A 12,966-nucleotide genomic window follows, 5' to 3' on the forward strand; every position below is an offset into this window, starting at 1 on the left:
ATTTTTAGTTTTTTAAGGAACCTCCATACTGTTCTCCATAGCGGCTGTATCAATTTACATTCCCATCAACAGTGCAAGAGGGTTCCCTTTTCTCTGAGGGAGGAACACTCCCAAACTCATTCTACGAGGCCACCATCACCCTGATACCAAAACCAGACAAAGATGTCACAAAAAAAGGAAACTATAGGCCAATATCACTGATGAACATAGATGCAAAAATCCTCAACAAAATACTAGCAAACAGAATCCAACAGCACATTAAAAGGATCCTACACCATGATCAAGTGGGGTTTATCCCAGGAATGCAAGGATTCGTCAATATATGCAAATCAATCAACGTGATACACCATATTAAAAAACTGAAGGATAAAAACCATATGATAATCTCAATAGATGCAGAAAAAGCTTTCGACAGAATTCAACACCCATTTATGATAAAAACTCTCCAGAAAGTAGGCATAGAGTGAACCTACCTCAACGTAATAAAGGCCATATATGACAAACCCACAGCCAACACCATTCTCAATGGTGAAAAACTGAAAGCATTTCCTCTAAGATCAAGAACAAGACAGGGTTGCCCACTCTCACCACTATTATTCAACATAGTTTTAGAAGTTTTAGCCACAGCAATCAGAGAAGAAAAAGAAACAAAAGGAATCCAAATCAGAAAAGAAGAAGTAAAGCTGTCTCACTGTTTGCAGATGACATGATACCATACATAGAGAATCCTAAAGAATCAGTGATTTTTTTTTTCAATGCTTTCTGGGAATCGTTCTGTAGCAAAGACTGCAGAACAGATGGAACTACATAAAGAAGATTAAATGATCCAAGTATAAAGCCGATGGTGAACCTTCTTTTTCATATGTCCCTATGGGATCCTATTTGCCTACTTGGATGGCTGGCAAATAGTGTACTGTGCCTTTAAATGCACACGTGTGCACGCACACACACACCCACACACACAATGTCAACAGAGATGCTTGGAAATGCTTATGCAGTTATTCTTGACTTTTAATATTATAAATGTTTTCTTTAGTTTAGATTGGATACTAATCAATTTTTACCAAAAATAATTCACTTCCTTTAACCTTTACATCCAAAGATATGTAAAAATGCGTACTCTATTTTTTCTCATTCAAATTATGAACTTGTTAAGCACACACACATACATGTGCACAAACATACACACATTTATTTCCCCAAGGTAAATAAAATGTAGTTTATTCAATTAAGGAGTAACTAAAATGATTAGTAGCATTTCAGTGTCTTATAAACAAAACTCATCACTGCACTGTGTTCAAAAGCTTTGCTCATTGTACAGCAGGCAGTTCATTTGATCAAAATTTAGAGAATATCAGGGTTAGAAGGAAGTATATCTTATCTTATTGAACCACACTTTAGTAGTTGAATCCATGGGATGATATCTCTGCCAAGGGATCACTGACTATACGGTGTATACCTCCAGTAAAAAGGAAAAAAAATATACTCTCTAAACACAGACTATTACTAGTAAGACATTTATTAATTGTATTATTACAATTGTTTCTAAAATCCATTATTATTGCAATGGTGAAGAGGTAAATGCAAAGCTAACTTCAGTCAGAAGTGTATTACAGTTAGGTTGACAGTAAATTACAAGAAACATCCACTGACTATAAACCTGTTACAGAATATGTAATACTGTACATTAAAACAGGATGGAGAAGCTACATGAATTGGCAACATTTTATATCATTAAAAAACCATTGAAAACCTAAAAATGATGCTTGCATATAGCTGCAGATACTAGAAAATCTTTCATTTTAAAAGTTAATTCTGTACCATTCTTTTAAAAAATTTATCATCGTCATATGCAGGTATGTATTGTTTATATCAAGTGATATTCGTGCCTAGATATAATTTAAGACCGTTAAATATAAATTCATATTTACTTTCATATAAAAATATATATAAAAATAGAGTATTTAAAGGAGGTGGATATTCATACTAAGGAACTGATCAATCAAAATAGTTTTATGTTTTTGTATAGTAATGAAATTGAGGTATTCATACATTTGGCAATTTCAGCTAAATACTGAATTAACCCTCTCAGCCTTTTTTCCCCAAAAGGAAAATAATCCTTTAAGAGCCATTGTAACTGTGAGATGTTATCTCACAACAAAGCGTTTGTACAATAAAAAAATTTACTATCTTAAACTTAAAGTATAGAAGAGAAAGTTCTCAGTACTAGGATTAGATATGTTTTACATGTATGCCACAGTTTTATAAAAAAATAATTATATGTCTTTTCTAAATCTGGATTAGATACAGTTGCTCAGGAAAATCAAAATACAGTTACTAGTAACAGATTAGTATTTGTGGACATATACAAATGCTCTCTGGAAATAAACGCCTATGCACTTGAGAATGCTTAATCCTTTGCAAAATATTTACATAAAATATAATTGCAATCTTAAATTATATAGAGCTCTAACAGCAAACAAAAGCTTTCTTAAGTAATATCATCAATGAAACATAATAAAGTAAACCATGAAGAACTATATTTTGTTTCTCACTTTAAAATTACATATTTAATCAACTTAGATTGCAGTTACCCATCCAAGTTCACAGACAGGCTAGGAGGGAATGTTTATGAAAACTACAAAGAATGCAAAGAAATATATTGGTGTTTTAACTGTAAAATATTACACTTCTTATCGCTTTCATAGAATCTCTTAGAATTCCCCGGAGGAGCATTACTATTCTTTTCCTTTCAGTTATAGGATGTTAAAAATCTAGGAAGAAAAAAATAAAAAAATCTAGGAAGAAGCGGTTTTCATAAGCATTGGATTCACAAAGCCTAAAGCCTCATCAACGCCATGTTTTCTCCTGGTAAAGGGCACAAGCGTAATCCCCACTTGCAGGTGTAATGTAATTCCTTTTTCCCATTTCCAATACTAAGGTAACGATGAAGATGATAAGGCAATACTCAAGAGCATTATCTTTTCCCCCCCATGTTTCAAATGTCTATATTTCTCTTTATTATCACAATGCAATACCCAGGCCACAGTGGATCTAGTTTATGATTATACTTCAGGTCACCATTTTCTAGTTCTGTCTTTCATCTTGAAACCAACTGATTTCCACGTGCACATCCTAACTTTATAAAGCTGTAGAAAAAGAAAGTGTTATGACTTTTTTAGCTACGTGTGCATTGGTGTGTTTGTGTGTGCCGGTGTGCCTCAGCATGGGTGGTGGAACCAAAATACACATAATGCACAGGATTTGGCTGCTAAACCATCGTCCGGGTGAGTGACTTGAATCCTATTCCAAGTTCAGTCCTTCTGCAGAGTCTGCACAGTTCTTTCACTGGCACACATCCTGCTGAGAAGGATTTCAGAGCAAACCTGATTAACTGGACCTCTGACATGATATGGTGATTGAACATTCGTTACGGAGTCCTGTTGTCGTTGTTGTACTTTGCTTTGATTGCTGAAATATTTTCCCACAATATGATTTCTTGATCGTTTCATTTTAAGAGAGTGATATTCTTTGGATAATTTTGATTTCACTACCTGCAAATAGAGAGCAAAAAATAAAATAAAATAAAATACTGAGGTAAAATCAAGGACATTTGAGACCTGCAAAGAGCGGGATAACTAACTCACAAACTTGGAAAAAACATCTCTAGCACATAGATGTTATAGATGTTGCCCAAAGGGCATGAATATGATTGACATGACCAAGAACCAATGTAACTTATCTTTCAAAAAGGACCAAGGTTGAAATGAGAATTTCTGCCCCTTTTCTTACCTCAGGGCAGCTGTCTTTAATGCAACTAAGGAGTAGTCTCAGATAGTGTCTCTGCCACACTGCTGTGTGTGTGTGTGTGTGTGTGTGTGTGTGTGTGTGTGTGTGTGTGTTTAGGCCAGATGCTAACATACAGAGGACACTGACTTGCCTTTGCTGAGTCACTGATTCAAACATGGTACTCTAAGCCTGTCACGGCATCCTTTTATAGAATGATCACTACAACTATTTTCAGAGAAAAGAGAAAATAGTTTTGCATTGCACACCCATAAGCTGACGCTGTTACAGTTAGTAGTTTCACTTCTCTGGGCACTTAGTAAGGCATGGAATCTGAAGAAGCAGCTTAGGCTCTATTAAGCTAATAACTTTATAAATGTTTGTACATATGCATAGTTTTACCTTAAAGTTGTTTTGAATAGGCAGTATAAGCATTTATAAAGCATAAAAGAGTATATAATAAAAAGTCTCCTTCCCATCTGTGCTCCTCTTTCAGTCACTCAACAGCCACCCCAGAAGCAACATATATTATAGTTTCTTTGGGATTCTCTTCATGGGTATTTTATGAATATTAACACACACACATAAAAACAAAGAGGCCATATTTCTTGTCTGTTTGTACAGTATGTAAAACTTTGCTCTGGTGAAATCCTATAATTGTCAGCTTTAATCACTGGGCTAATATATGTCAGGGAGTTACCAACAAAAGTCAGAGAAAACGAGGTGGGGACCCAGAGAGACTGGGAGAGGGGAGGGCTGAGAAGTAGGGAAAAGAGAAAATACTGGCAAAAATTTTGGGGCTGTGTTTACAAATTAATAGCAAATCTTTAAATTCATCAAATTAATGCAACTGTAAGACATTTTCAGTCACTATGGACACATTATTTATTACTGATGACTAATGAAAGCAACACTAGCACATATGGATTTTTAAAATTCTTTTGAGGGCTATGTAATGATTTAGGTACATATTTTTTGATCCCATATAAAAGAATGCAATGAAAACAGTTCCAACAATATAGACTATTTGAAAAAAGTAGCATGCGATCTATTTTGAAGGTAGGTATTTTTAGTTACGTTGTAAGTGAGCGGGAACCATTTCAGAAGAGTTGTTTGAATAGAAATTCTATAACAGTCTACGCCGAAAGGTTAAGAGCAGTGATCTTTAAGTGGAGGAATTATAGGCAATTTAAAATGTATTCTTTGTAAATTTTTGGTCTTGACTTTTTAATTTTACTGCAATGAATGTGCATTACTTTGTAATCGTAAAAACATTGAAGCTATTCCCATTTTGAAGAAAAATATAACAGGAATGCCTTTAAAAGACAATATACCCTGCTAACCCCAAATAAATAAATTGTTTTTCTGTAACTATGGGAGGTTTGGCTTTTCCTGATCAGGCCCTCAGATGAAGTAACTCTTTTTTTTTTTGAAGTAACTCTTAAGAAGTTCAGTGAAATCAGCGGGTTGTGGTGAGGAATCCCTATGGATCGTAATTTACAGCTCAGTCTGCAGTTAACCACTGATTAATATTCCAGGTCCCAACGTGGTAAGTTTCTATTATGCGCAGCTCTTTCTTTGTCTGTTTGGTTGTACAATAACTTTAAATATGATAGGCTGGGGAGGTGCACCAATGTTTTCCTGAAGGTTTTGTCCATTTTAGAGGAGGTTTGTATTCACCTATAGCAAGATAAGTGAACATTCTTAAGAAGTTTACTTAAGGAAACACTGAAGCATAAATATTACAGTCAACCCTGAAAAAATATTATTCCAATGTTCTGAAGCCAAAATAAGGTTAATTTTGTTTATATAATGTTATCTTAAGTTCTGGCTTTTTCAATTGCCTGATGCATGCTAATTACATGAAAAATATAAAAAGGTTCATCCCAATGCAAAAAGGTCATATTCCTTAAAAATTTTAATGTTTCGTGTGATTTCAGGGTTGCATTTAATGTTGCATTACCAGTGTTGGATAATGCTAGTTTAAATGCTTACAGCAATCTTGAAAGTGATTCATAAAAGGGATATACAAAAAATACCTATTTCCAGTATATTTGCTGAAGCATGTAGCTTCCACTTGGGAGTAGTGTCAGTATTTTGCCAGATCACAGTGGGAAGGTTGATGATATACTTCTATTTTTAAATCACTAAGATGATCTCTGAGAAAGGAAGATGGAATGATGGCATCTCCGCCAGCTTCTGAGGACCAGCCTAATGCCTCCTACAGGGAAAGCTTCTGTTATGCTATATGAGATTGACCCCTACATAGCCATGCCAGGGATTGGCCCAACAATACCTAAGTCAGTTGGTTTCCTTTGAAAACTATTTTTCAGGAAATAATCAAAGACAATGAGTTTCCCAATTCCTTTGTTAAGCCAGTATCACCCTGATGAATCCTAAAAGCTGACAAACCTACAGAGAAAGAATGATTTCAATTTTGATTTGTCAAAACACAGACATAAAAAATCCTCCCAAAATGTTATTGTAAATGGAATCTAGGAGCATTTAAAAAATCTGGCAGTATTATGGGCTGTATTACTAGCACATAAAATTTATTTTAGGAATGTTAAGCTTCAATATTATGAAATATTTTGTCATAGATTACCAAAGAATTATTTGTAGCTATATGATTGTTTGCCCTGAAAACTCAAAGAAATCTACAGTAAAATAAGGAGATATTTTAAAGTTAATATTTAAAAATTATATAGCTTTCTATATTCTATCAATAATTAATAAGAGATATATTAGAGAAAAGATTTCATTACAATATTAAAACAACTTCATCAAGTTCAATGATAATCTATAGGACACAGGTGAAGAATGTGTCAAAACTTTAAAGAGACATAAAAGAAAACATGAATAAATGGAAAGACATAACATGTCAAATCGTCCCAAGTTAATTAAAGAGCTATTCCAGTTTTAATCACAGCAGGATTTGGGGGTATGTGACAGAGGAATTCTAAAACAGATCTTAAAGAATAAATGTAGGAAAATAGCCAAGACCATTTGGAAAGAAAAAAAAGCAGTGATGAGAGGATACTTTCAATACCAGATATTCATTCATCAACAGGACTTGCGTCTACCATCAACCTACCATGGACTCAATTTGTTAGCTGTATAAGCCAAGTATAAGCAGAATTCAATACTGAGACAGAAAAAACAGAAATTTTCACACTGCAGGTTAAAATGTATTTTATAAACTGCCTGTTCCCTAAAAATTTTCATGGAGAAATAAGATAGTTCTAAATAGCACCCAATGTCATATAAATCCAGTGACCATAAAAGTTGACAGCCTAATAGTTTTAATTACACGGGATTAAAATCAAGAGTGTGTGTTTAAAATGGATCTAAGTGCTGAACTGCTAATAGGGTCTCCAGTGAAGAAGGGAGTGAAAATTGAGGGTGTGTGTGTAGTGTAAAAACAAAAGTATTTTTGTTTTTATTGTATACACTTATTTAAAAATGTTTAGCATTAGCAAGGACTCATGTAATCCCTTTATAATAGAAAAGCAGTAGAAGAGAAACAAAGTGATGCTGTGTCTTACAAAATTAAAATTTATGATTTATTTTTGCCATGTAATATCCATCTTTCAATCTTCAGAGTTCTCTGTCTTAGGAAACACATGGAGTAATTCAGATATGGTCCCTACCCTCAAGGGGACTATATAAAGACACATGTCTAAGACACTTGAAGTAAGAACAAGAATGAAATGACTTCAAAGACATTGTCTGAGACTAGATCCCCAAGGTCAGGCACCATGTTGTTTCCATGTAATGAATAGTTCCTTAGTAAGTACATTAAGGAGACAGTGCTAATTTATGGTGGCCATGATAACTTGTTCACACAGCTATTATTTCTTTGAACTTACTTGTAAAATTTGGTGTCTGGTATTGCCGTCAAACTGCTATCTCTGAGTTTCAAAATATTACTGTATTTTACCTACTCTTATTGACTCTAAAGTGGAGGAAGAGGAGTCAGCTACATTTTTAAGTCTTGGAAATGTTATGCAAGTGAAGGATGTTCGATACCTGTACAGTAAAGTGCGAACTGTTTCTTTCCTTTGATCTTATGTGTAGAAATGTGCCCATGTGAGTCCTTCCAAAATCAGAGGACCATTTGGGGTTACTAAATTCCAACTACAGTGGCGACTGGAATGTGGCTTTGAAAGAGAGGTGTTAGCAATACAAATGTTAGGTTTATCTCTGGGGCATAATAATAGTAAACAACAAAAATGAGCTATTAGAAAACAATGGTGAAAGATTTAGGTCTTGAACCAGAGACAAAGGACTCTAGGTGTTTGTGTACAGTGGTCACCTTAATCAGAGACAAATACTAACGTCTTGATGCTTCCAAATGCTTCTCTAAATCTGGGTGCATACGCTCAACAACTGAGAAAGAGACGCATCTACCTAGAGGAAAAAGGAACTACTACATATGGTTAATAACACATACCCATGTGATTGGGGAAATATTTACATTACTTGAAACATGAGTGTTAGCTGGAGTTTTACTGTTCTTTTTTGCCACTTTAAAATAATCCAAAGTAACTCCTTGTCTTTAGTTTTGTTGTCATTTTCTTTTTGTGACTTTGCTGTGTCAAATTATATTTAAAATTATGAAGAGAGAGTGAAGGACAATTGGTCTCCATAAAGTGTGATAACCTGTTAGATCAGGGATTCCCTGGTGGCGCAGTGGTTGAGAGTCCGCCTGCTGATGCAGGGCACACGGGTTCGTGCCCCGGTCTGGGAGGATCCCACGTGCTGCGGAGCGGCTGGGCCCGTGAGCCATGGCCGCTGAGCCTGCGCGTTCGGAGCCTGTGCTCCGCAACGGGAGAGGCCACAGCAGTGAGAGGCCCACGTACCGCAAAAAAAAAAGTGTGATAACCTATTAAGTTCCCTAATCACAAGTATAAGTGTAATAATAAAAATTTTTTTTCTCACAGCAATGTTCAAATTTAGATTAAGTTACAAATAGGAATAGACTTTTAAGTAAAGATTATAGTGTTTCAAAACAGTAATAGAGTTTTATTATAGTATCTATGGAAACTTGGAGAGGAGTAATTTCGGAGCTGGAATCAAGGGCTGCAATGGGGATAAGATATTATAGGTTAGGTAGATGATCACATTTTTCTGTGACTCAGTCCAACAAAAATTCTGTGCTTTGGTGTATAGAAGTAACTTTTGCTTTCTCTTAGGCTTCTTATACGCTAAGAGGTCTCCCACTTTATGATTGTATATCTTTCCACATCTCTATATAATTAAGGACTTGGGCACACAGACATTTTAGAAGGCATTACAAATGCCCATAATACAACTTGACTGGTTTGGGTCAATGGCTATTGTAAGACTTTCCAAACAAATGAAAAAGTGTTATAAATTACAGGACAAAAGTACATGGCAACTTTTACTATTAAATTCATGTAACTTCAACACTCAAAATTGATTTCACATAAATAGTCATCAGAATGAATGTGTTACCAATGTCAATTAATTGCTGCATCTAAAATAACTATGAATTTTCTTTTTAAAAAATTTAATTTATTTTTATACAGCAGGTTCTTATTAGTTATCTATTTTATACTTATTAGTGTATACATGTCAGTCCCAATCTCCCAATTCATCCCACCACCACCCCTCCCCTGCTGCTTTGCCCCCTTGGTGTCCATATGTTTGTTCTCTGCATCTGTGTCTCTATTTCTGCCCTGCAAACCAGTTCATCTGTACCATTTTTCTAGATTCCACATATATGCGTGAATATATGATATTTGTTTTTCTCTTTCTGGCTTACTACACTCTGTATGACAGTCCATAGATCCATCCACGTCTCTACAAATGACGCAATTTCGTTGCTTTTTATGGGTGAGTAATATTGCATTGTATATGTGTACCACATCTTCTTTATCCATTCATCTGTCGATGGGCATTTAGGTTGCTTCCATGTCCTGGCTATTGTAAATAGTGCTGCAATGAACATTGGGGTGCACGTGTCTTTTTTTTTTTTTTTTTTTGCGGTACGTGGGCCTCTCACTGTTTTGCTGGTTCGTATGGTAGTTCAATTTTTAGTTTTTTAAGGAACCTCCATACTGTTCTCCATAGTGGCTGTATCTTTTTTTTTTTAATTTAAATTTATTTATTTTTTTATACGGCAGGTTCTTATTAGTTATCTATTTTATACATATTAGTGTATATATGTCAATCCCAATCTCCTAATTCATCACCCCCCCTCAATTTACATTCCCACCAAAAGTGCAAGAGGGTTCCCTTTTCTCCACACCCTCTCCAGCATTTGTTGTTTGTAGATTTTCTGATGATGCCTAGTCTAACTGGTGTGAGGGGATACCTCATTGTAGTTTTGATTTGCATTTCTCTAATAATTAGTGATGTTGAGAAGATTTTCATGTGCTTCTTGGCCATCTGTATGTCTTCTTTGGAGAAATGTCTATTTAGATCTTCTGCCCATTTTTTGACAGGGTTGTTTGTTTTTTTAATATTGAGCTGCATGAGCTGTTTATATATTTTGGAGATTAATCCTTTGTCCGTTGATTCGTTTGCAAATATTTTCTCCCATTCTGAGGGTTATCTTTTCGTCTTGTTAATAGTTTCCTTTGCTGTGAAAAAGCTTTTAAGTTTCACTAGGTCCCATTTGTTTATTTTTGTTTTTATTTCCATTACTCTACGAGGTGGGTAAAAAAAGATCTTGCTGTGATTTATGTCAAAGAGTGTTCTTCCTGTGTTTTCCTCTAAGAGTTTTATAGTGTCTGGTCTACTATGAATTTTCAAAAAGCCAATATAGAAAGGGAAAGCTTGGTGAATTGGAAAAGTGTCAGGCAGATTACAAGCAAATACCTTTTCTAAAACTGATCTTGACTTGAATAACACCCAAGGAACTTCTGATGTGGTTCCAGATCCACAGAACAAAATAGAAAACAATTTTCAGTGGTGCAAGTGTTCCAAAATCTCTAGACCAGATTAGGGGGGAATGTTCTGATTATAAATGTGTTTCACAATCACGGGTAGGGTCTGAGGAATGAGGGTAATGGTTTTTTAAGGCTAGAAAACATGAGCTTGACCAGGCAAAACCTGCTAACACAGTCTTTTAAGATAACTGTATACTATTGAAGTGCTTTTTATTTGGTATAGTCATTCTGCATTCAATCCAAGATCCAGTCACAAAAGTTATGACCAGCTGCAAAAGTAGTTTAAGAATTCACAGAAATAGAATAAAAATAAAGTGACAAACAATAGCTAGAAGCCAGTCCTTATAATTTCATTTCAGGAAATCATGCAATTTTTACAGATAATAAGGAATTCTTTCATCTACCCCCCCACCCCCAATATTTAATTATGGCCACATGAAACAAGCTATGTTTTGAGTGAAGGGAGTCCAACTTCTGAATGGGTCAAAGATGCTGAGGATTAGAGGGCAAGACTAAAGTTTTCTTTAGGAATGAGGGTTTTTTTTTTTTCTTTTTGTTTTCGGTGTTTCCAGATATGCAATGTCTCTGTCTCCCGTCCTACTTACAAATCTTCAACCCTTTTTACCTGACAGCTGAGGCTTTTTCATTCCTGTCCCCAGTCAGAGCTCAGTTCCTGACTTTGGGGACAAATTCTGCTCTGAAGTGGGAATATTCATTAGAGGGAACTACAGACCAGTAGTTTACCAATTTCATGTTAAACTGTTGGTTCTATCTTGCACTTCTACGCAGTTCCCCAGAGAATAACTCCCTGTCTTAAATTCGGTTTCCTAAGTGGGTGAGTACTCATGTAATTGGATTCTTGATACTATTTGAATAACCTTTGTTAGTCTAATTGATTTCAAGCTACATTACTTCCCTGCTCTATTTAGATGGACATGTTGTGTCTTGGAATCTATTTTGATCTTAACTCACAGGTGTTTGTTTCCATCCATCTCTCCTGAACTTAGAATTTTTATTTAAGAATATGGCACTATTGGGAGTTCCCTGGTGGCCTAGTGGTTAGGATTCTGAGTTTTCACTGCCGTGGCCCGGGTTCAATCCCTGGTAGGGGAACTGAGATCCTGCAAGCTGCACAGTGTGGCTATATATATATATATATATATATACATATATATATATATATATATATGGCACTAAAATGTTATTTAGAAAACGATTTGTGTGGACCAACACTTCTCACTGCTGGAATCACTGTAGGGATTTGCCCAGCATTATCCTGGCCTTTTTAAAAGAGATCTTCTACTAGGCCATTGCATTTCTTGTCAGAAGAGCTCTCCAGCATCCTGTCTGAGGTGGCACATGACTGACTGCTGGTATTTAGGGGGCTTGGGGAGAAGTTTAGAGGTTCTACTTTTCAGCAGCCAATTTCACTTTCGGCTTTCTGATTTTAGCTTCTAGATTAGTTTGCTCTTTGCTTTCCCTGTGTTTCTGAGTCTAGACTCTCTGCTGTTCAACTTCAAAAGAAATCATATGTATGGATGTAGGTTCTTGACTGCATGGGTTGGGGTAAGGGACTCAAGGTCCACCAGTTTTGCACACAGACTTTTAACCAATTGTTTTCTGACGTGTGCTGTAGCTCTGCCTTCCTCAGCACGCGGCTCCTTCAGGTCTGAGCCATTCAGAGGATCCGTGGGTCAAGGGTGCCCCTCCTATAATTGGTGTTTCTCCTCTCTAAGCACTTTATTTTTTTAGGGAAAACATGAACTTTTATTTTTTAAAGCTAGGAACCAATTTTTAATATATCTTTTAGTTTTTATTGAAATATAGTTGATTTACAGTGTTGTGTTAGTTTCAGGTGTACAGCAAAGTGATTCAGTTGTGCATATATATCTCGATCTATTCTTTTTTAGATTCTTTTACATTATAGGTTTTTATAAGATATTGAGTATAGTTCCCTGTGCTATACAGTAGGTCCTTGTTAGGCACTTTACATTGTAAATTCCTTTGCAGGCTAAGTCAAACTTCTTAAAATGAATTCTTTCTGTTATGAGTTATTTCTTATTCTGTCTTTTTTTTGGGTGGTGGTGGTGAAGATATATGTCTTTAAAGTCTTTTTTGTGGAGTTTCAAGTGGAAGAGAAGATAAATGCTTGTGGTCAATCTGCCACATTTAATCTGTACTCCAAGCATGATTTTAGACCTTATTGTCTATGCTAGTTTTCCCAAAGTGTGTTTACTGAGGTGTTAATAGCTGTTATTAAAAA

General features: G+C 35.5%; 1 protein-coding gene across 1 annotated transcript in view; it reads right to left on the reverse strand.

The window, feature by feature from the left end:
• Nucleotides 1-1,501: 1,501 nt before the first annotated feature.
• The window catches only part of CPED1 (cadherin like and PC-esterase domain containing 1), a 327,103-nt gene continuing 315,638 nt past the window's right edge, over nucleotides 1,502-12,966 (reverse strand). The window contains exon 22 of the mRNA XM_024131668.2: nucleotides 1,502-3,554. Within this exon, the coding sequence (XP_023987436.1) occupies nucleotides 3,315-3,554 (240 nt within the window). The 3' untranslated portion in view covers nucleotides 1,502-3,314. The remainder of the gene's footprint in view (nucleotides 3,555-12,966) is intronic.

The sequence above is a fragment of the Physeter macrocephalus genome, chromosome 5 (assembly GCF_002837175.3).
Source record: "Physeter macrocephalus isolate SW-GA chromosome 5, ASM283717v5, whole genome shotgun sequence".
NCBI classification, from domain to species: Eukaryota; Metazoa; Chordata; class Mammalia; order Artiodactyla; family Physeteridae; genus Physeter; species Physeter macrocephalus.